This window comes from Lagenorhynchus albirostris, chromosome X, assembly GCF_949774975.1.
Source record: "Lagenorhynchus albirostris chromosome X, mLagAlb1.1, whole genome shotgun sequence".
NCBI classification, from domain to species: Eukaryota; Metazoa; Chordata; class Mammalia; order Artiodactyla; family Delphinidae; genus Lagenorhynchus; species Lagenorhynchus albirostris.
In genome coordinates, this window is record NC_083116.1 from 116806335 (window position 1) to 116830046 (window position 23712).

Genomic DNA, 23712 nt, shown 5'->3' on the forward strand with positions numbered 1-23712 from the left:
AAGCCTCAAACTAACTCTATGAAATAGGCATTATTATCACCATCATACAGATGAGAAAATTGAGGCACAGAGAACTTAAGTGACTTTCCCAAGGCTACATAACAACTGGTTGAGCCAGGATTTGCATCCAGTCTGGCTTGGGAATCTGTGCTCTTAACCCTGCCTGCTGTCCTGAATCCCCTATGTAGATTGTTTCCAATTTTGTCTTATTATAAATAACACAGCAATGTAAATCTTTGCGTGTAACTGACCGCCCCCTCCCAATTTTGTATTTTCCTGAGTGAATAGGTGTAAACATGATGCCAGCTTGCTTTCTGAGAGGGGGAATCCATGTCATTTTCATAGAATTCGAGAATGTTAGTGTTTGTTTGGCAGGAAATTGCTCAAGGTCACCCCCTAGAAGACGATGGCAGAGAAAGGATTAAGACCTGGGTCTTCTGATTCTAGTTTCTATTTTCCTCCACTGCTTCCCTTACATTTAAAGATAGAATAAAGCCAATACCTTCCTTTGCTAAACTGACCTCAGTTGACGTTAGCTTCTCCTCTGAGACTTCTTATTGAGGCAGGTAACTATGTGGGTTAAGTTAGCGGGGCTTGGCCAAAGCCCTAAGAAGTAAATGAAATAAGATGCTTAATGAGGCCAGTGCTCAAGTTAAGCTGCTGTTCCTAGGAAAGCTCTCCACTTTGATAAGGAAGAGCAGCAGCTAAGGACGAGGGGAGAATGCCACGCAAGATAGAAGGCTTCTTGCTTTTACTTCTCTTTGGCTCTGAAGGTATGTGCTATCAAACCATTAGCACTCATTAAATACCTAATAATACAACTGACTTAATCATACAGCTGATTAATAGAAATGCAACCAGAATAATTAAAATATTATCAATTAGCAAAGCATGCTAATGAATTAATGTGTTATTAATGAACAACAGTTGTCTTTGTGTGATGCAGTCCTCTTTGTCTCACCACTGGCTTTCTGGTTCTGTGAGGAGCCTTCTGAAGTTCAAAGGATGCTTAAAATGGGACAGAAAGAAGGAAGGGTCTCAAAAATCGTATGAAATAGCTATAAATTGCAACAATTCATAAGAAAGTGCGGTGTATTCTTGAAAGTTTTTGGGAGTCAAAGTTAGAGTGACTATAGAATTTAGTCTTCCAAACCAGGACGCTACTGAGAGTGGTGGAGGATGCTATTAATAATTTTGCTGGGACAACAGGTGTGAACCAGGACTGTCCCAGGCAAATCAGGGTGTAAGGTCACCCTAGTTTAAATATGGATTAACATAGCACGCCGAATACAACTGGACACTAATAGAAAGCATAATCCAACTGAGAGTCAGGAATCCCCAAAGACTCAATATACTCAATCATTTTAAAATTTCTAAATATAGCCCTGGCGGGAGTGAAATGCTTAATTACGGAGAAATTGAAGGCAAATCTCTAAAATGTCATCCAATTCAACTTTTAAATTCTCTGTCAATCTTTGAAATCATGCTCTTCCATGCCTCTCTCAACTCTTAAGGACCCATCAACTCAGACATTAGAAATTGGTTCTTTGTGGTCACTGTGTATTTATGTGCGTTACAGGAAATAAATAAGGAGGGCAGGAAGGAGGAGACCTCTCCGCTCTGCCAATGACCTGGTAGACAGACATGACAAAACTCACACAGAGTCAGAAGCCCTGGTTTAAATCATTCTCTTCTCTACTCTCTCATTATATTTTATTGGTAGAATACTCACTTTCATGATTACCCAATCTCAAAACTTGTGTTAGTCACATTTCTCAATATTTGGAAAGACCTGTAAAAATATAACCCCAAGGTTATTTTGCAAACCCCCAAGACATATTTCTAAGTAGGGCGGGGGGGGGGTTGTTGTTTTTCCTTTACTCCGTGCCTCTTCCTCACCAAGAAAATCTAAACAGAACCTTTCAAGGCTTAGATCCCAATACCCTTGGTTCTCAGACATCCACAGGGCTCACCCTCAGACTCCTCTTATTTGTGATTGGCATTGAGATTCATTCATCCATTGATTCATTCAAGAATCCATTGATGTCAGTTCAAGAATCCATTTCTGAGTTCCTGCTATGATAGGCCAAATGCTGTGTAAGAACTTGATACGCCTGGCAGATTCTTGTTTTCGCTGTGCCAACTCTAAAATCTTTGTTCCGTGACCCCTAAATGGAAATAAGCCCTAGAAAAGTTATCAGGCCACTTTTCAATTACACCCGCGCAGTCAGGGGATAACAGTAATAAAAGACACGCTGTCAGGAGGCACAGTGCACAGCACTCTTTCCTGTTCTATAGCTTATCAATCTTTGTGCATGGCTGGGGAGCTCCAGAAATTTCCACGAAGAACAGAGAATCCCATCTGTCCTGGTGGAATGGAATGTGGTCCAGCAGGTAGGCTTGAAACACTTAAATTCTCTTACCCACCTAACCCAGGCCCTCCACCCTCACGGGCATCAAAGGAAAGCAGCCACACCAAAATTTGGCTTGGCAACCTAGGTGTGCTCTACCCTGAGCTAGAGGGATACGCCAGGAGGCAGAGAAAAAAAGGCAGAATACAACTGCTGCACTTAATCAGTTTACAATCCAGATAGAGAAATAAGGCCAATGCACAGGGGAAAGATGGATGCTGCACAACTGGGAACCTGAAGACAAAGGTTCTTTGTCTAATTTACTCTTTGCTGTTTCTGTTCCACGGCAGCAGTGGATCCTTACTACAGTGAAATAAGGTAAATGGATTGACTCCACTTATGCGTTGGATGAAGGGTCATTGGGGATACACAAATCATCATCGTAAAGCACTACCTCTGTCTCTTAACTGAGGCAGGCTTCTATTTATCTTGCATTGTACATTTCGGATTACATACCGATGATGATTTTTAAAACACCCACCTTACTGAAGTATATTGTTCCACTGCTTGGTCATGGCTATTATATGAAAACAAGCCAAAAAAAAAAAAATCACCAAGCCTCATCTTACAGGTGAGTGTGTGTCCTTCCTTGCAGGTGTGTCAAGCATCAGGGATAGCAGATTTTTTTTCAAAGTAGCTTTATTGAGATGTAATTTACATACCACTAAATTCACCCATTTAAACGGTGTAATTCAATGGTTTTTAGTGTACTTACAGATTTGTGGAGCACACAGTGTAATTTTAGAACACTTTCATCATCCCCCAAAGAAACCAGTAGACATTCAGTACTCACTCCCCACTTCCCCCTCCCCCTAGCCTCTGTCAACCACTGATCTACTTTGTCTCGTATAGATTTGCCTTTTCTGGACATTTCATTTAAACAGACTCATACAACATATGGTCTTTTGTCTTTCATTTAGCATATTTTTTTAAATAAGTTTATTTATTTATTTATTTTTGGCTGCGTTGGGTCTTCGTTGCTGTGCACGGGCTTTCTAGTTGTGGCGAGCAGGAACGACTCTTCGTTGTGGTGCACAGACTTCTCATTGTGGTGGCTTCTCTTGTTGCGGAGCACAGGCTCTAGAGCGCAGGCTCAGTACTTGTGGCGCACGGGCTTAGCTGCTCCGCGGCATGTGGGATCTTCCTGGACCAGGGATCGAACCCGTGTCCCCTGCATTGGCATGCGCCACCAGGGAAGTCCCTAGCATATATTTTTGACATTCACCTGTGTTGAAGCATGTACAAATAACAGATTTACCCCATGAATATGCCTGTCACCTAAAAGAGTAACACTTTCACACCAGAAGCAATTTCCTTCTTTCTTCTTTGCCAGAGGGACATTATTGCAGCCTACTGTTTTTCTCCTGTGTCTTATTCTTGTTTCTCAAATAGATTGGAAGGTAGTTATAGACAGTTTCTATCATTCATAATTTTATGCTTTTCTCCTCGGCTTCACCTGTTTCCATGGGAAGGAAAACTCTGTATTTAGTGACAGCCAAGCAAACAGACTGAAATAGTCTTCCCTAAGTGTGTCTAATGCGCACTTTGATTCTGGCCTTGCAAGGTACATTTCGAGAAACAGGCATGCTTGAATTTTCTGGCTGCAGTAACAAGCATTTCCCTATGGAGTAGCCCTTTGAGCAAAAGGGCAGAATCGTCCCCTATTGCATAAATCTAAGGCTGGTGAGTGGCAGACGTCGCAGACCCTCTGGTGGAAACCTGTAACCTGGAGGAATCGCGAAGATGATCTGAGTGAGGAGAAAAATAGACAACCATGTAATCGAAATCTTGCCCTTTTTCCTTTAAAGGCTGACCTGTTTTCTTTTGCTCATCCCAACAGTGTTATATTCTGGTATCATAAGACATTGTCGTCAACACGATGTTTGCTTTTGTTCGCCAGCTTTGGGGTGATTAAATCATTTCAGGGATGACAGCAGCCACGTTGCTGCTCCCTTGGTGACAACTTTTCTTGTAAAAGGCTTGTTGTTCCTTCTCTCTCTGCTCATTTCCATAAGATCTGGTGCCTCACAACCCCAGGCTGCCTACAGACAAATGCTTTCTGGGGAGAGGAGTCCGGGAGGGGCAACAACGCCAGAAATCTGATTGAGCACAGGGGGTGGTTCTGAAACCAGGTCTCCCTCTTGGGTCTCTTCCTCTCCACAGGTAGAAACCTCCCCGCCCTTTCCTTTTTGCCTTCTGCTTTGTTTCTGCACAAGTTGGAGCCCCTCTGGGGGCCCACCCATGGACCCAGGTAATGCAAAGGCCCTGAGCGCCGTGGCAATTAGAGGGGCCTCATGTGAACTCTGGGCTTGCTCAGTTGCAGCTGCACAGACCTTCTTCGGTGCCAGGGCACGTCCTCTGGGCCAATTTGATCTGGTTAGTAAGGCCGCTCTGTCAGTGACCCACACACCTCACCTCTGGTCCCCCCAAAAGAGATTCTTGGCACAGCTGACAAAGCCTTTCTGCTTTTCTGCCATCCCAGCTTCTCTGGAAGATGGGGCAGAGCCGAGTGCCTTCTGCATTAACAGCCCTTAAACCATCTAGATGCCAATTGCTCATCTACTTTGCAGTTCTTGGGGAGCAGCTGTGGGGCTGACACTATGGGTTCATGTACACATTAACTGGCCTTTCCCCTGGGCTCTAGTAGCTTCTACCCAGCTGCCCACTCAACCTCAACACTTGGGTGTCCCGTAGGTCTCTCAAAAGGAACATCTCTACCCCATCCCCCCTAAATCCCTCCTTCCCCTGGAATCTTCTCCTCCCCTAGTAAATGGTAGCTCTATCCTCCCAGGCACTCAGGCCTTGAACCTCTTTTTATTTCACACCCACGTCATCTGTCAGCAAATCCTGTTGGCACTACCTTCCAAAGACAGTCAGAATCCAGCCACTTCTCATCACTTCCACTGCCACCACCCCAGGGCCAAGCCACCATCATCTCTCCCCTAGATGACACGCCAAGCACCGGCCTACCCCGGGGTCTTTACATGCTATTGCGTCTGCCCAGAAGGCTCTGTCCACAGGTATGTCACTTCCTTCAGGTCTTTGCTCCAATATCACCTTCTCAGTGAAACCTTCCCTAAGCCCCAAAGTACCACTCCCTGTCCCTCCACCTCCCTGCTTTATTTTTCTCCATAGCAGTCATCATTATTTTACATATTATATATTTTATTTATACATTCACTACCCCCTCACCCCTCCCCCCACATTAGACTCTTAAGTTCTAGGAGGGCAGGTGTTTTTTTCTGTTTTGTTTACTGGTATTTCCCCAGCACCTAAAGCTAGGCCTGGAATATAGCAGATGCTCAAAGAAAATTAATGAATGAATGCTTTGGGACCAGTCATTATCAGCTATCTTTTATATCAATTTCTCTAATTGCACGGGTGCTTAGATAAACCTGTGGATAAGAAAGAAATAGGATACAAAGGCCAGAGCAAGCGGTGAGTTCTACATGAGGGACAGAAAAAGTCCTCTTCATAGGGAAGGGGATAAGTAGGCAGAAAAGTTGGGAGGGGAAGGCATTTGAGGCCAAGAAATCATATGCACAAAGGCATACAGGCATGAAACAGCCTGGCACATTTGATGAATTATAAGTAATAGAGAGTGCAACAAATAAATTTGGAGAGGCAGCCAGGAGATACATCACGGCAACCCCTTGAAGGACACATTATTATTATACCCATTTTAGAGATGAGGAAATAGAGAGACGCAGTCATATAACTAATAAATGTCAGAGGTGAAACTGGGGCCATGGTAATGGGGACCCAACAAAGGGTCTGGAGCAAGAAAGTGACACAGTCAGGCATTGGCAGTATGGAGGATGGATGAGGCAAGGTCTCTCTTTAGCAAGGAGAATATCCAGAGGAGAGAGGAAGTGGTAGTGGGGGTGGAGAGAAAAGATGGCTCCCGGTAGACACTGGATGTGGGGGTTTAGGAAAAAGAAGTGACTAGGAGGAGTCCCAGGTTTCTGGATGGGGTAGTAGGTGGATGGTGGAGCCATCAGTAGGCTAAGAAATAGAGAAAAGAGGGGCTTCCCTGGTGGCGCAGTGGTTGAGAGTCCCCCTGACGATGCAGGGGACACGGGTTCGTGCCCCCGTCCGGGAAGATCCCACATGCCGCGGAGCGGCTGGGCCCGTGAGCCATGGCCGCTGAGTCTACGTGTCCGGAGGCTGTGCCCCGCAACGGGAGAGGCCACAACAGTGAGAGGCCCACGTACCAAAAAAAAAAAAAAAAAAAATAGAGAAAGGAGAACAGTATGAGGAAGGATGGAATGAGTTCAGTGTTTAAAATTTTTTTTTTGCTGAAGTAAAACATACATCCAGAAGAATACAAGTAAGTGTATACATCCAGAAGAATACAAGTAAGTGTACAGCTCAATGAATTTTTACCACTAAACACACCCAAGTAACCAGCACTCAGATCAAGTAACAGAACTTTGCCAGCTCCCCAGACGCCCTCCCTGGGCTTCCTCCTTGCCACTCCCCACCCCAAGTGTGACCACGACCCTAATGTCTAGCGGCATAGATGACTTCTGCCTGCTTGTGTACATTTTAAATGGATTCATGTAGTGTGTCCACTTTATCATCTGACTTTCCACTCAGCATTGTTTGTGAGACGTGGCCATATTGTGGCATGGAGTTGTAGGTCATCCATTTTCATTTCAGTATAGTGTTCCACTGTGTAAATCTACCACTCGTATCCATTCTACTCGTGATGGACATATGAGTGTTTCCAGTTTGGGGTTTTTACAAATACTGTTGTTACAAATAATCTAGTACATGTTTTTCTTTGTTGGAGAACATATGTATGCACTTCTAGTGGGTAAATACTTAGGAGTGGAATTGCTAGGTCATAGGGCACATATATGTCCAGCCTTTGTATAAATTACCAAAGAGTTTTAAAAATAGGTTAGACCAACTTATACCCCCACCAGCAACATGAGAGTTCAGGTTTCTTCATGACCTGGCCAGCACTTGGCTGGGTCCAGTTTTAGATAGTGAGAGACATCTACGGGGAGCTATCCAATAAGCCGTTCAATGAACATGTCGGGGATCTTGGGGGTGGGAGTAGAGGAAGCCGAGCTCTTGAGAGAGATTAAGAAGGATTATTTAGAGTGGTGGGAGAAGCAGGTGAGTAGTGTGATGGAAGCTAAAGGAAGATGGGAGGAACTGACAGCACCCAACACTGCAGCATGAAGATGTAAGGTTAGTGTTGGGAAGAGTCCATTGGTTGTGAAAGTAAGAAATCGATGGCGGGGGGTGGGGGGGTTAGAGTGGGGGAGGGACAAATTGGAAGATTGGGATTGACACATACACACTATTATATATAAAATAGATAACTAATAAGGACCTACTGTATAGCACAGGGAACTCTACTCAATACTGTGTAGTGGCCTATATGGGAAAATAATCTAAAAAAGAGTGGATATATGTATAACAGATTCATTTTGCTGTACACCTGAAAATAACACAACATTGTAAATCAACTATACTCCAATAAAAATTATAAACAAACAAACAAAAAGAAGTCATTGGTCACTTCCTTTGCCAGCACAGGGCTTGGCCTCCTACCAAGACGGTGCTCCCTAGTCTACATTGCTACCTGAGACGGTCAATTCTGCCCATAGCAGGTGAACCAAGGAGTCTCTAGGAACGAATCATCAGTGGACAAGGGACCAGGAGAGACAGCAGTTTGCTGACCACAGTTGAGAGATGGCCCTGAATCCGCCCAGGTGAAAAGATATGCCCCCTCCACTCCCCTTACAGCCTATGCATAACCCAGCAGAGGACTCACCATGTGTGTCGTCCAGTGGTCTATCTTCTCCTGAGTCCTCAAGCCCCTTGTGGGCAGAGAGTGAGGCTTCCATTTCAGAAGGCCCAGGCCCTGGTGCAGGGCCAGGCTCACAGTGGTCACGCGAAAGTGGTATGTGAAATGGATACATATTATTTAAAGAAAGATACAATTTGAAAAAATAGCTTTATAATTCTAATGAAAAGGATGAGACCATTCCTTTAACTCTTTAAAACAATCTGAAAGTTTTTGGTGGGCATCAGATTCAGTATTTAGATAGCAAAGTGGTTAAGGAGGGACTTTTATATCTACTGCCTACACTCAGGTTTTGTTTGAGATTTTTATAATAGGTATGTGCTGCTTTTATAATCAGAAAAGAAATAAAGGCATTTGTTCTGTTGAAAATGGGAAATGGAACTTGGTGTGTTAAACCAGCGCTGTCTAATGGAAACTTGCGCAATGATGAAAATGTTCTGTATCTGTGCTGTCCAGTACAGGAGCCACTAGCCACGTGTGGCCAGCAAACACTTGAAATGTGGCTGGTGTGACTGAGGAACTGAATTTTTAATTTTATTAATTTAATGAATTTAAATTCAAATAGCCACATGGGACTAGTGACTACCACAATGGACAGTGCAGCTGTAAACAATCAGCTTATGCTAATATAGACAAACTCCTTTCCTGTTAAATTGTGCATTCATTCTATTTAATCATACTTCTATGAAGATAGGTTAAATGTTAGTCTTAGGTTAAATTTTACACATTTTCAATTTTTCCACATCATGTATACGGTATTTACACTTTGATTGTGGTTTGATATTTCCTGTAGATAATAGACAAACCTAAAAAAAATTTTTTTAAATATTTTTTTAACAATGTCCTAATTTTAAATCACCTGAATGTGTCACTTCCCTACTTCCTCAGCATCTGTGGATGTTTCTCCTGGCACGTATTTACTTACTTTGACTTCTTCCAGAAGGGGCTTTGTTAACTTTTACGTGACTGTGATCATTTCACTTTTCCATGTAATGAATCATTTGTTGAATTTTTCTTTCTTTTTTTAACTTGATGTTTCCTTTCATGTCCTTTTGCTCAGCCACACTGGGATTATCGTCTACTGAGGTATGTTACAGTAAGAAGGCTGGAATTCATATGGTTACTATTTTTGAAGATTTTTCCTAGCCAAAACAATGTATAGGATTATCACTTTTTTTTTAATGTATTTTTAAAGGTTTTTTTTTTTTTTCCTGGTGGTGGCAATAGCATGTTTTATCTGGACAAGCTCCAAGACTGGTTTTTTTAATGAGTGAATGCAAGTAAACCAGGTCTTAAATCAGATGGCGGAATCTTGAATCCAGTCCCTTTTAAAATTGTATCCCCAGAAGGGACCTCCAGGAGATGTAAGGCGCCTGACCTCGGACTGGGGCTCCTCGAGCCCCTGGAGATAGATATAATGGGGTGGACATGGCTCTCTATGTGGGTGTGTCTGTGAGATTTTTAGCTGGTCACCCAAGGTGGCAAACATTTATCTAGACTCAAAGATGAGCGGCAACTGTGTGGGTTAAACTGGATTTATAATTCAGTTGTGCTGCTGTAGTGTGATAGCCGCCACAGACAATAGGAAATGAATGAGCAAGGTTTTTGAATGCGAGCTTTTCCAGTGGTGCTGACCACAGTTGCCTTTGACTGTGACTTTTCTGAAGCTCCTGCCCCTCTGGCTTCCCACAGGATGAGGGTGAGGATCCCTGGTACCACAAAGCGTGCAAGTGCGATTGCCAAGGAGGTGCCAATGCCCTGTGGTCTGCAGGCTCCACCCCGTTAGACTGCATACCGGGTGAGTGTCCCCTCTCCTTGGGGCACCAGATCCTTGGGGTATCCTTGGGAACACCCTGTTTCTCCTCTTTCTTTCAACCCTGATGAATTAAACCCCCTGAATGCCACGTTCTGCGTTTTCTCCAGTCGGCCATTGAACTTCAAATCTCAATGGCCACTGCTCCAACAAACTGCACTGATGTCATTGTTCAGGACAGTTTCCTGGATCTCTACTTGGCCTTGGTGAGATGGTAAGATGGGACCTAACTTTCAATGAAAGAGACTAATGGAATTTATCGAAAATAAACTAATGATAGGCAGCAATTTTGAGAAAAGCACAGGCTTTTGAGCCAGAAATACCAGAGTTGGAATCTTGGCTGCATTGTTTTTTAACTCTGGGACCCCCACTTTGGCCTTTTTCTGTCAAATGGAGGCAATACTACTGTGCCCGGATATTCATTGCTCACCAAACAACCACGTGCTTCCCCACATTCTCAGCCCCTTCCCAGTCAGGTGGCTTCACAGGAGCAGTTCCAGCCGATGGAAGCCGTGTCTCTTCTGAAATGAGGTCCACTTCCCTGCCTGAGAAAGTGGCTTCTCCTTTAGTCTGGGTGCTGGGGAGGTAAAGTGGAGTAGAACTTCCTGCTGACCCACAATGAACCACCTGAGTGAAAAATCAACCTTTGTTGTGTTAAGCCTCTGAAATTTCTGTGACAATTCGTTCTGCAGCATAAACAGCCTCTCCTGACTAATATGAATGACTTCCTCTAAGGCAGGGGCCAGCAAACTTTGCCTGTAAAGGACCTGGCGGTAAATCTTTGTGGCTCTGTGGGCCATAGGGCCTCAACACCTCAAATGGAAGGCAGCCACAGACTGAATGTAAATGCATGAGCATGGTTGTGCTCTAATAAAACGTTATTTATAAAAACGGACCCTGCTGTAAGGAGTTGTTACGAGGAATAAAATGCATGAGGCATTAAAGCATCTTGTCCTGGACCTGGGACACTGCAGCTCCTTTTCTTCCTGCCTTCTAAGAGGTCACACTCTGACTTTCAGAGGCTCGGGCGGCCTATCACACATTTGCCACGCTCAGTATTTACCACAGCTCGGAACCTCTTCTGCTGAAACTGTCCTTGCCCCCCTTTTCCAGGGTTATGATGGCGCCATGCGGCGGCCCGTCATTCACTTTACATAATCACCTAATAAGAGCTCCAGGAGAGAGGTTTGTGTGCAGCGTGTGAGCTTCTCTGCATTATTTCATTAAATTTGCATTAAAATAGCAAATGTGGGGGAGGGGGGCGTCCACAAAGGCTTTTACTGCCTGTTTTCCTATATACTAAAGGGGTAGGAATTGGTTTCTGAACTAAGCCTTCTGGAAGGGAACAGTGGGGCGCAGTAGTGAGGAAAGCAGTAAGTGCTGATGAGTTCAGCGGGCTTCTCCCACGGGAGGGACGTCCCACTGAGCTCCACGGCGTGAGCTCCCGCAGCCATTCTGTGCTGGGGTGATCTGCCCAGTCAAGACTGAGGCACCCTCCTTAATAATCCATTTAGAATTCAATTCCACCCTCTGTCATCATGTGCCTATTATGTGCCAATAGGGAGACAAAAATGAACCATTGTCTCTACGCTGGAGGAGTTTACCATTTACTGGAAACAAATATTCTCTTCACTAGAGACATGAGACGTACTGGAATTCCAGTCCACGGAAGCTCTTTCTAAGAAGAAATTGAAAAGAGATTATTTATACGGATTGGTTTCATTGACCTGATCAACTGTGCAGCTGAGGAGGGCTGTGTGTCTGAGGAGTGTGAAAGATGACCTGGGCTGCCCAGGCTCTCTCCCCTACACAGTTGCCATGAACTTGAAGTTCTGAAATCAGAAATTCTTTTAGCTTAAGTGTTCTCCTCTCCCCACTGGGGTTTTCATTTTTGTTTTGTTTTGTTTTCACAACACAGATATTCCCAGGAAGGAAAAAAATGCAGCCTTAGTGTTAAATGGTTGATTCATTAATGTTCATTTGTTTTTCCACGGGAGAGATGATTCAGGGCAGCAGGACTAGCCACAACCTTCCAGAATTTACTTGCCTGTCAGTGCCTCAGATCCTCATTCGAACGCTGCTTGGTCTTGCTGGATCCTGAGATTCAGCGCTTCCACCAGAGTCCAACTTAGGACGGAAGGAGACCCTAGAAAGCACAGGACAGGAGGGTCACTCAGAGCTGTCAGGAGATGCTCACAGGTGCACACTGGCTGTTACTGCCAGGGGGCCCTACCCACAGAACAGAAGGTGACCAGCTAGGTGCATTATGGCCTCCTAATCTTCAGCTTAACACTATTATATTAAAAGGTCTGTCTTTTCCAGAGTTGAGCCAAGATTACCTCGTCACTCTGAGAGGGGGAAATACGGCAGGGAACGTATCAAAGCATAAGAAATCTAATGACTCAACGCTTTACTTATATTCTGGATTTTATATTTCCATATTATATTCAAGTTTATACCCTATTCTTCTATAAATATTATTCTGTATTCCACTACATCATCATATAGATTCAAGTCTAACACATGTGCATAATAATGTTCACATGTCTTTTGTCAAAAATGGCCCCGAACTCTTCTTTGTGTTCCTTTCGGTTAATATCGTTTAAAAGCATGTCTGGCCTTTATATGTCTACACATCGAGAAATTATCTACTGCATAAGAAAGGCTAGTATGTTAAGTGTGCATAGCCTGGATTAACAGCACATATGACTATGTCTTTATCGATCTCATTATCAAATCATCGCTCAGAAGAGGCAGGTGTTTCCTTAAGAGTAAAATGAGTGTAGAAACAGGCTTAATAGCTTACAGTAACCTCAACTGAGCAGAAAACTTGGGAAGGACGTATTCTGTGTGTGTAAAGAGGATCCCTTTAATTCCTCCAGCAACATTATTTATGTCGCTTGATACTAGTTTAGACTCAACTGACAGTTTCTTTTTGATTAGGCCAGTGGGAGTTCTCTGGGCCAGTCAACTCCCACTTCCTCCCTGACCTCCCTGCTTCCTGTTCCTGCCATTTTCTTTGCTTATCCCCAGTGGCCACCTGAGATGGGGTGATGAAGTTTGTTTATCCCTCCATTCATCCATCCACTCAATATCTATTGAGTGCCTAGCACATGCAGGCATTCTGCTCGGCTCAGGAAAGCATGGTGAGCTAGACAGACCTGGGGAGCTGGGCAAGTGGGCAGAGATCCAAAGGATGAGGAGAGGTGTCCAGGTGAAGGGGAAAGGAGGAGACAGGGAAAATAGTAATCATGTAACTGGAGTGCCCTTCACTCCAGGGCACAAAGAGCAGGAGACATGTTACATTTTCTATTTTTCCAATTTTCAGATAACTCCGGTTTGAGTCCCCCTTTATCATGGGCTGTGTGGAGTCTAAAGACAGGAGGATTGTTGAAGATCCTGGCCCTCCCCTTTGGACTACACCTCCCCACCCACCCCACCCCCCTGCCCCCAAGGGGCCTGCAAGGGCTGACTCGGCACAGGGCCCAGGCTCAGGCTGAGGGCAGCTCCCTGCCCGGCCAGCAGCCCCCAGGGGAAGGCAGACACCTTGTTGGTGCCCTTATCCCTCTGAACCAAGCTCAGTCCTGTGACCTTCCCAAGTCTCTGAGGGTGTCAAGAGTTCGGGGGTCCCGCCCCCCATCCCTGGTCCAGCCCCCTCAGAGGAACCATTTCCCCACTGAGATCAGGCCCCTACCACGAGCCCCCCACCACCCAGCAAGGGGCAAAGCCCAAAGCCTCTGGCCACCTCCTCTGGGACAGTCAGCTAGTTCCTGTTGAGGCCTAGACCTTCCAAATCCATAAGCCTGAGAGATGCTAGGCTGTCAACAGGCTTCTCCTCTCTCAAATTACGTTCATGCGTGTGCAAACAGCTTATTCCTTCCTGATGCAAGGAGACTCCAAATGTTTAGAAATAGGAAGCTGACCTTCTCAGGGTGATGTAGGGAGGATGATGGGGGCAAGACAGACTTGGGTAGAGGGGTGTTAGATTTTTTTCCCCTGGTGAGTCTTCACCATAAAAAACAAACATACATAACTCAAGACATTAATATACTCTCATAAATTCACCCTATTACACCAGTACTAGCTGCTTATTTTTGGTCAGGCACTACATGCTCTACACTCTACAAACACTGCTTCATGTAATCCCAAATCAACTTTATGGAGGCAGGGACTACTGTTGTGCCCATTTCACAGATGAGGAAACTGAGACCCAGAGAGGGTGAGCAGCTTGCCTAAGCTCACCAGAGGGAGAGTGGGATCCAATCCTAGGTCGAATTGGCTGTAAGCAGGTGTTCTTGACCTTGGCTGCCCATTACCATCACCTGAAGATTTACCCCATGCCCAGGTCATGCCCCAGACCAATGACATCAGAATCTCTGGGGGTGTGGCCTGAACACCAGCACTTCTATAACTTTCCAGGTGACGCCCAGGCTGAGACCCATCACAGAGTCTCTGCTCTGTGCCTTGGGCCAAAACACTGCGTTTTTTGGGTTAGCAGCTGTGTAGCTGGAGGCGCCAATGCCTGAGACGAGAGCACTGGACAGGGGCAGGCTTGGGGCTTGGGTGCTTAGTTTTGGACACATGAGTGTGAAGCATCTTTGGGTCACCCAGATGAAACTGTTCACTTAGAGAATATCCAGGTGGCAGTGGGATGGAGCTTGGGGCCTGGGGGCTGGGCACTGGCACTCAGACACTGGCTGAAACCATGGGGATGGTGAGCTCATCGCCTCCCCTGGAGAGTATGAGCAGGATCCACGTCTGGACAAGCCCTTACAGGCCTCCAAGACCATTGCCACTGGCCAGGTCCCTTCAGTGTAACTCTTAACTGTTAGATGGGCTAACTGGGAAGAGACGGCAAAAGAGATGTGAGGGGAAAATAGAGAAAGAGCAAAATGCCAAGAATAAAGCAATCGGGAGAGGTGGCCATGGCTTTTCTTTCCCCTCTGCTTCTTGCCTCTGAGCTGGTGGCCCTGGAGCAAGAAAAGGGAGGTTCAGGATGGAGGGTCCTTAGAGATATGCACAGTTAGAATTTAAGTGGCGACCGAGGGCCCAACTGAAACCCAGCTTTCTGACGCTGGGGCCTTGTCCCTCCTTCCAGTGGCACGGCTAAGCTTGTCTTCCAGGTCAGAGGGGAGCTGAGGAGGTGGAGAAGCCCCCAAGGCCACAGGCGCCAGGCCCCCTGAATCCTCCAGCCAACGTCTTCCCTGGCAGACCAAGGTTCTCAAAGTGTGCTTGTTAAAAATGTGGCCACTCTGGGGGTGGAATCCTGGAAACTGCATTCTTAACAAGCCCTGATGATTTGGCCACACAAGGCGTGATGGAGTCGCTCAGAAAGCGCTCCTATTCTCTCTCCCTTGACACTATTTTAATAGGCCGCCCCCCCCCCCGCAAGCTTCGGGTACTTGATAAACTACAAATGCTGTCCCCTCACCCCCAGCCCCGCTGAGCTGCAGTTACTGGTGGGAGTTGGCCCTATTTCTTTGGTTCACTGGGCAGAAAGGCAGTTAAGCCGCCCTGGCCAGAGGCCTGAAGCTGTCCTTCTGTCTTCAGCCTCTGGGGACAGGGCATGACTATCCCCGCAGGCATTTTGGAGCCTCAGGATGGCATTCAAGCTTTTACATGCCTCATTCAGTTTTACTGACTTTTGAAAATTATCTGCCAGAAAGACCTCAGCACTCATTTTGCTGTTGAAGTTGATGATGCCCCAGTAAATACACTTGGCTTTTCAATCTGAACTCAAATTTATACATGGAAAGAAAGTAGGTTGATCTTCCTTACTTGAAGTTTATCATTCACAACTGGGAAACTAGGAGAATGTATTTGCCTAAGTTTATCATTTGTTTTCTAAAGAAATTCAGCTAGAATCTGGGTTTGGTTATAAATAAGAGACCCCCTAAATAGTGGCTTATTGAAATAGCAGTTTTTCTTTGACCCACACAGTAAAAAGACTAGGGGTAAGGAGCAGCTTAAAGATATCAGGGCTGAGGTCTCTTCAGTTCTCTTGGCCTTACCCCCAGGGTGCAGGATGGCTACTGTTGCACCAACCATCAGGTCTTCCTTCTAGGCAAGAGGAAGAAAGAGGGGGCAAGCAAAATCTGATCGGAAATCCCCAGCAGACATCCTCTTCTATCTCATGAGTTAGAAACTGTGTCACGTGGTCACTTCTAACTGCAAAGGTGGCTGGGAAAGATTGTTTTGTTTTGTTTTTTTAGCTGGCTACGTTGCTGCACCCAACAAAATTAGGGTTCTTTAGTCTAAAAGCAGGGAAGAATGGATACTGGGTTGGCAATTGGTAGTCTCTGACCAGGTAACTGAACGCTAAATTAGTGAGAGGAAATCCGTGAGAAGCAGCAATTAATATACAAGAACCAGCTTCCGCTACTCTTATTTGGAAAAAGCAGCTCCTTTCAACTGTTCCTTATTCAACAGTCGCTCAGACGCATTTCATTCCCGCCCCACCCTTTTTTTTCATTAGACTAGTGAAAAACTGCAATTTACAAGTGGGAAGTCAGTCTCAATATATAACTGCCCTTCTTGCCTCTCACCATTGTTTTGTTCCTATAATTGGCATCATATGCTGCCTGAGGACAATTAGGGGCCTTCGTGTCATCATGTGGGATGGCTAACCCGTGTTAATGAGGAAAATAAAGAGTATGACATTTAAGTATGATATTTTCCTGCGAACCTCTTGGTTTTCAGGTCTCTGAGTTTGTGGGGGAGGTGAAGTATTTCTCAAAATTCTCCCCCCCCACCAAGAGGTTGCCATAGAACTACTTCCCTCTTTTACGAATATTGTGAGTCTCTATGGCAATCCCTTTACTTCATCTTCACTCTCTTCTCGCAAGAGCAGTGAAGAGGATGAAGACCCAGTCCTCCCATTGTGAACGGCGCCACCAAGGAAAACATCCTCCATCTTAAAAAGCGCGAACGAGAGGGTCGGATTTGTCATTTCGATCATGTCGTGTTTGTTGAGTCTTGCCATGTGATATGAGTGTTTTAATGTGCATTGTTTTTCCTTTCCCAGAATGCCCATATCATAAGCCCCTGGGTTTCGAGTCAGGAGAGGTTACACCAGACCAGATCACCTGCTCCAACCTGGAGCAGTACGTGGGCTGGTATGCCTCCTGGACCGCCAACAAGGCCCGACTCAATAGTCAAGGCTTTGGGTAAGCAGAGCAGGAGGCTCAGGCGATTTTTTTTTTCATGTGATTTGAAAAAGTAGGTCTCTGTAATAAATGAACGACACAGAATGCATTTATTTATTCAACAAATATTGACTGAGTGCCTTCCACGTGCCAAGGACAGTGGATACAGCAGTGAACAAGGTGAATGAGCTCCTCACCTTCGAGAAGCACGCAGTTTAGAGGGGGGACTCTAAGCACATTGTCACACAACTGGCCATCCGCCAAGTGTGATGAGTGCTGCAGAGGAGAAGAAAGACCTGGTCCACTTGAAGCACCAGGGAAGGCTTTCTAAGGAAAAGATCTTTGACCTGAGAGCTGCAGTTGGCCAGGTGGGGGGAAGGGGAGAGAGGCACAGGGTACAGCAGGTGCAAAGGCCCTGAGTTGGGAAGATCCCTCAAGTGCATGGATGGGGACTGTAAAGAAAGCCAGTGGAGGTTAGCGCACAGGTGAGATGAGGCTGGAGAAGTAGAAAGAAATCAGATGGTGCAAGGCCTTATAAGTCATGTTAAGGACTGTGGTCTTTATTTTAGGGATAATGGGAGAACCCTGAATGTGCATTAGTTAGAATACAGGTTTGTGCTGCTGTAACAAACAGCCCCAAAATACAGAGACTTAATCAACTTGGAGGTGATCAGGCAGTCTAGGGTTGTTATGGCAGCTGGATGGTATCAGGGGCCCAGACTCTTTCTACCTTGTTCTCTCACCCTAACATGAAGTTTCCACCTTGGGGTCCAAGATGGCTGCTCTAGCTTCCACTATCACATCCACATTCTAGTCAGGAGGGTGAAAAGAAGAGCAGAGTGCATATACTTTTCCTTTAAGGATACATACATAATCCTGCTGGCCACTTCTACCTACATCGCATTGATCAGAATCTGGTCCGACTGCCCCACCCAGCTACAGAGGAGACTGGGAAACGTGATCTTAGCTGCGTGGCCTCTTGCCCAGAGAAAATTTAGGGGTTCTATTACTAAAGGAAATGGGAAGAGGATATTGGGAGACAATGAGCAGACTCTATCAGAGGAAGATTTAAAGTTGGGGAGTATCACAATCAGATTTAGGTTTTAAGTAAAATCTTCTGGCTCTTGTGGGAAGAGCTGTTTGGTGTGGGGTACGGGTGGGGGGTGAGGTGGGGAGAGGAATCCAAGGAGACCAGTTAAGTAAGCTATGGCAGCTGTCCAGGCAAGAACTGAGGGTGACGTGGGCTAGAGTGGTGGCAGTGAAACGGAGAGAAGTAAATGACTTTGAGAAACATTTGGAGATGGAGCCAAGAAATGGATTAGATGTTTGAGGTGACAGAGAGGAAGGGGGTAGAATTCAGAGAGATGAACACTGGAATGAGGGGTTGGGGTGAGGATAATTAGGAGCTCTTTTGGGACATGTTTTATTTGAGCTGCTATATGGCATCCAGTAGAAGCTGTCTAGCTAGCAATTGATTCTCAGGGTTTAGAATTTAGAAAAAGTCTGAGATGGACCTAAAAGTCAGGAGCCACCCAAGGAGCAAGTCCAGAATTAGAAGAGAAGGCTGCCAAGGGCCGAGTCCCCGAGAAGCTTATTAACGCGCACAGGCGCGCACACACTCACACGCCACAAAGGGAAACTATAGGTTTCCACAACTTATGAGGATATTAACTAAAAAATAAATCAGTTCCTTCAGTGGTTGCTTTGCTTTACAATTGTGAAAAGCCCTTGCAGAGCCACTTGGTTCCATGTTCTGCACATGGTGCCTACCATGGCGTGGATGACAGCACCTGAAGGAGACGCAGATAGGTATGAAGAGGGTGAAATTAAAGAAAAAAAAAAAAAAAGACTTATGGAAAAAGGACATCAGGGGAGACTAATGAAAAGGGAAGGGGGCTGGAAGGTACGATTACCATGGATTTGCATGTTTTGAAGAAAAACATGCTCAACCACACGCCAAAGGTGATTTCAGCTACAGTTGAAGGCATTTCTTTGACAAAGTATTTGAATCTGACAATTTTTCCTTGGGCGGTGGAGGTGCAGGGAGAAACTATACAAGTATCACAGAGGCCGGACACTTCTCGGAGACAAGCTTCTGGGTGCTTAACAGATTGCAGCTCAGACTGCCCGAGCATTGTGGGGGCTCTTCAGGTGCTGGCATCCCCTCAAAAGACAGCACCTCCCAGCTCTTTGGAGGCGCTCACGGGGAAAGGCTCCTGGTGACTCGCTGTGTCCGCGGCAGGTGCGCCTGGCTCTCCAAGTTCCAGGACAGCAGCCAGTGGTTGCAGATAGATCTGAAGGAGGTCAAGGTGATTTCGGGGATCCTCACCCAGGGGCGCTGTGACATCGACGAGTGGATGACCAAGTACAGTGTGCAGTACAGGACCGATGAGAGCCTGAACTGGATTTACTATAAGGACCAGACCGGAAACAATCGGGTATGTCGGGCTTACCCCAAACCAACTTCAACACAGCCCCTCTGGGACACCCCTCCCACCCGTCCCTGTGTTCCTGTCGCCACCCTCTGTCAGAACACTGACCCCACGGTATGGTGAATCATCCGTGCTTTCTCCCCACAACACTATCTGCTCTCTGACGACGAGGCAGGGGTCTTTCCTTGTATCCCTCATGTCTAGCACAGTTTGTGAATGAGTGCCATCGTATGTGCAAAAGAAGTCTTTGAATTCTCACATCAGCACAGAGTTGCTTGAATAATCAAGACTGGCCATTTGGATTCTGCCAAAGTCACTGGACCTTGAACACTTTGCTGCATGGGTCTGGTTTGATCTACTACTGATGTGGCTAGGTTCTTGTCCCTTTATGTAGATATGGCCTCTCCTTACTATTGAGACCGACAATCTCAACAAATTAGCCACTAAACTGTATAAATGGTTAAAACAAGTCCAGCTGAGAAGAAACAGTCACTTAAACCTTTGAGCAACTTTATATCCTACTAATCTCTGAGGGCTGAGACCCACCCAGTTCTTGCTCATCACAGACTGAACACAGTAGGCTTTTGATTTTATATATTTTATATAAATATATACACACATATACACACATATGTATATTCATACATGCATACACATATATACACATGTAAATATATAATCAATATTTTACATACATATATATATATACACACACACACACACACACATATAAAATGTTATCTGCAACGAATTAAAAACTCACTAGCTGTTTGGAAATGTTAACTGCCCTTTTGTCTGAGAGGACTTCCCCCAGCTAATCTGGACATTTCATCAGGTTAAGTAGACATGTGCAGCTGAACATCAGAAGGCTCTGTACTCTCTTGATGACAATTTGTACAGCAAGACATTCATGGGTTGAAATTTCAAGGAGTTTGAACACAATAGGAAAAACCATCTTGATACTTGGACATTCTATTTCATTTTTCTTCTTATTAGTTGGCTTTTCAAAAAGATATGAAAATTCTTTTTCAAGCTCTACCTGTGTTTCTGAAGGCCTTGATAGTTCTTTGCAAAGAAGTGCTCCACTCCAGCAGTTGTGAGGTCTGGAGCCTGTTCCATCCTCCTTCTTCACTGGGCTCCTGATTTAAAGAGGTTCAAGGGCAAACAGCTTAGAGAAGGGGATGTGAGGTGTTGCTATTGGGAAGAAATAAAGGCAAGATCATGGCAGCTGAGGTCCTTCTTGATGTGTGTATGGATGAGGTCAATGTGGCAGCCAGATTTTTTTCAGGAGATAATCCCAGAAGGAAATGAAATGTTCCAGTGTCATTGGGCAGAGCACTAGGACTCTGGAAAAAGTGCACAGAAGTTTCTTTGAAGATATAGCCAAATATCCATTGCACCTTATGTTACAGCCACTGTGTAATTGCTATGTTACGTCCCAAAACCCAGGAAGCAACACCTTTTTCTATTTTGGGCACTGCTCTCCCACTTCGAGAATCTTCTCTCTAGTTTTTATGTCTTTTTGTTTTTAAAAATATTTTTTTCCAAAAAAAGTCTAAAAAGTACTTGCCAGGGCTTCCCTGGGGGCGCAGTGGTTGAGAGTCCGCCTGCCGATGCAGGGGACATGGGTTCGTGCCCCGGTCTGGGAAGATCCCACATGCCGCCCGTGAGCCATGGCGGCTGAGCCTGCGCGTCCGGAGCCTCTGCTCCGCAACGGGAGAGGCCACAACAGTGAGAAGCCCGTGTACCGCAAAAAAAAAAAAAAAGTACTTGCCATTTGTATCAATGTAGACACACACAGTTAAGCTTTGGCTCACAACTTTAGAGCCAGCTCACAAGTTTTCACTTGAGCCCCACTTTGGCTACCTTTGGAACATGGGAACATTCCTCTCTAAAGTATAATGTGCTCCTTTTCAAAATTCTTGTCAAAATGCAAAGGATTAAATCACAAAATTGGTGATAAGAATCAAGCAGCATTTTCTATCAGCGCCGTCTAGTAGAACTTTCTGCAATGAAGGAAATGTTATTATCTGCAGTATCCACTATGGCAGCCATTAATCACATACAGTATTGAGCACTTGAACAGCAGCTAGTGTTACTGAGGAAGAATTGTTACCTAATTTTAATTCATTTAAGTTGATGCTTGGAGCATGTAGGTGCTGACAATCATTCAAGGTTAGATTTTGGGGGACATCAGCAAATTCTCTGCCCTTTCAGCACTGAGATTTTCCATAGTTAAAAGTTGGGGCCAACTCCAGACAGGAATCTGTCTTCCTTTTCTCTCCTCTTCTGTGATGGTGATAGGATTTCCTCCCTCTCTTTAGGTTTTCTATGGAAACTCGGACCGAACCTCCACAGTCCAGAACCTGCTGCGGCCCCCCATCATTTCCCGCTTCATCCGGCTCATCCCGCTGGGCTGGCACGTCCGCATTGCCATCCGGATGGAGTTGCTGGAGTGCGTCAGCAAGTGTACCTGATGCGCGCCTCAGCTCAGCACCTGCCAGGGGGTGGAGGGTGCAGCGCGGCCCATGCGGGAATGCTGACTGTGACCAAAAGGGCTGGATTTCACAGGCTCTTTTCAATGCGGAGCTGGGCAGAGAATACTTCTTTCTTTTTTGTAAGATATAGTTTCCAATTTCAGTGAAAGGAAAAGAAAATGAACTTATTCCCCACTCAGGGCCGAAGAAAATAAGAACAAAGAAAATGTCCCTAAAAACAATTTTCAAGCAAAAGCCTAAGTAGCAGGAGTAATTTGCTGCTCTCGGGTTTTTTTGGTTTGTTTTTGGTCTCAGTGACACTGTGAAAGGTGCAGTCCCAGGGGGATGAAAAGCAGCCCTGATAATTTGAAAATTCTTTTGCTTTACCATGTTCAAAACAGGAACATAGAGTTTCATAAAGCCTCCCTTTGAACACAAAGGGGGAGCAAGCTTGTGTTTTCTCCTAAGTTTTCATTGAATCATGGCCTTTTAGGACTTTAGAGCACTGCGTTTGCAGAGTTTTGGGGTGACTGGGTGGCACAGATGAGTCTGGTGGATGGGAGCCCATGTCCCAGTCTCGTGAGAGCAGTGCATGACCAAACACCCCAGAGGTAGGAGGGCCTCCCCTGCTTTGAGCTTTCACCCCTCACACCTAACCCTGAACACAGGGATGGGGGGAGGTCCAGAGCTCTCATCACATATAGCTCCATTCTGCAGCCCCCTCAGGCAAATGATCCCAGTCTGTGGTCACTATTTAGGTGAATACACGGGACAGGCTGCATATGTAAGGAGTAAAGTTTCCCTGTATTTAGGAACCCCAAATGACCAGGACACACCAGAATTTCCTTTTATCTAGGGCTACCATTTTTCAACAAGCTTAACACTTGGAAAACAGTTGGCCAGGAGCTATCACTGGCTACACAGAGGAGGCCCATCAGCTGAGTACAGTCTGCAGAAAGTGGTCAGGCCCTACAATCTGAGAAGCGTGATGCGGCTAGGCCGCTGGTGAGCCCAACCTTCCAACCTCTGCCCCCTTGCCTTGTAACATCTGGGCTCAGTCTGGCCTTCCCCTCCTGGAGGAGCTCCACAAGCAGGGAGCTCAGGGGAAGGACAGTCCGCCTTTGTCGTTTATAGCTCAGCCTGAGTTTTCAGGCCTTTCCCTGGAAGAGGCTGATGACAGGGCCGGTGGGCAGGAGAGGATTTGAAAGCAGGAGCCGAGAAGGGGTGGAATCAGAGGATGAGGGCCCTCCAGCGAGACTGGGGGAAGCCAAGACTGTCCTGGTCCTGAGGCAGTGCAGCCTCTGCTAGCAGCTCATTTCTCTGAGTTACTTTCTGTTTTCAAACGCCAAGCCGAGGCAATGGACTCACACCAACACGATCCTGGACATCGTATTCACCTTCTCTGTGAACGGCCAGCCTCCTAAAATCCCCAAGTCTCTTCCCTGGTGTTTTTGGGCTTAGAACAGCTTATTTAACCCAGCATCTTTCCAATCCCCATGCTGTACACTTAAACGTGGAAAAACACTTTTCTCTGCTCAATCTTCTCTCACATATAAAGGTATCAATTCAGGGTAGGGAAAAAAAAAATCCTTCTCTGGCCTTAGGACACA

General features: G+C 45.7%; 1 protein-coding gene across 1 annotated transcript; it reads left to right on the plus strand.

Annotated features, from left to right (window-relative positions):
* Positions 1-721: 721 nt before the first annotated feature.
* Positions 722-22102, plus strand: RS1 (retinoschisin 1). Its single transcript, XM_060137379.1, has 6 exons — positions 722-773; positions 9296-9321; positions 9928-10033; positions 17073-17214; positions 19436-19631; positions 21950-22102. Exons 1-6 carry the CDS (start codon positions 722-724, stop codon positions 22100-22102), a joined length of 675 nt encoding a protein of 224 aa, XP_059993362.1.
* The last annotated feature ends 1610 nt before the right edge of the window (positions 22103-23712 follow it).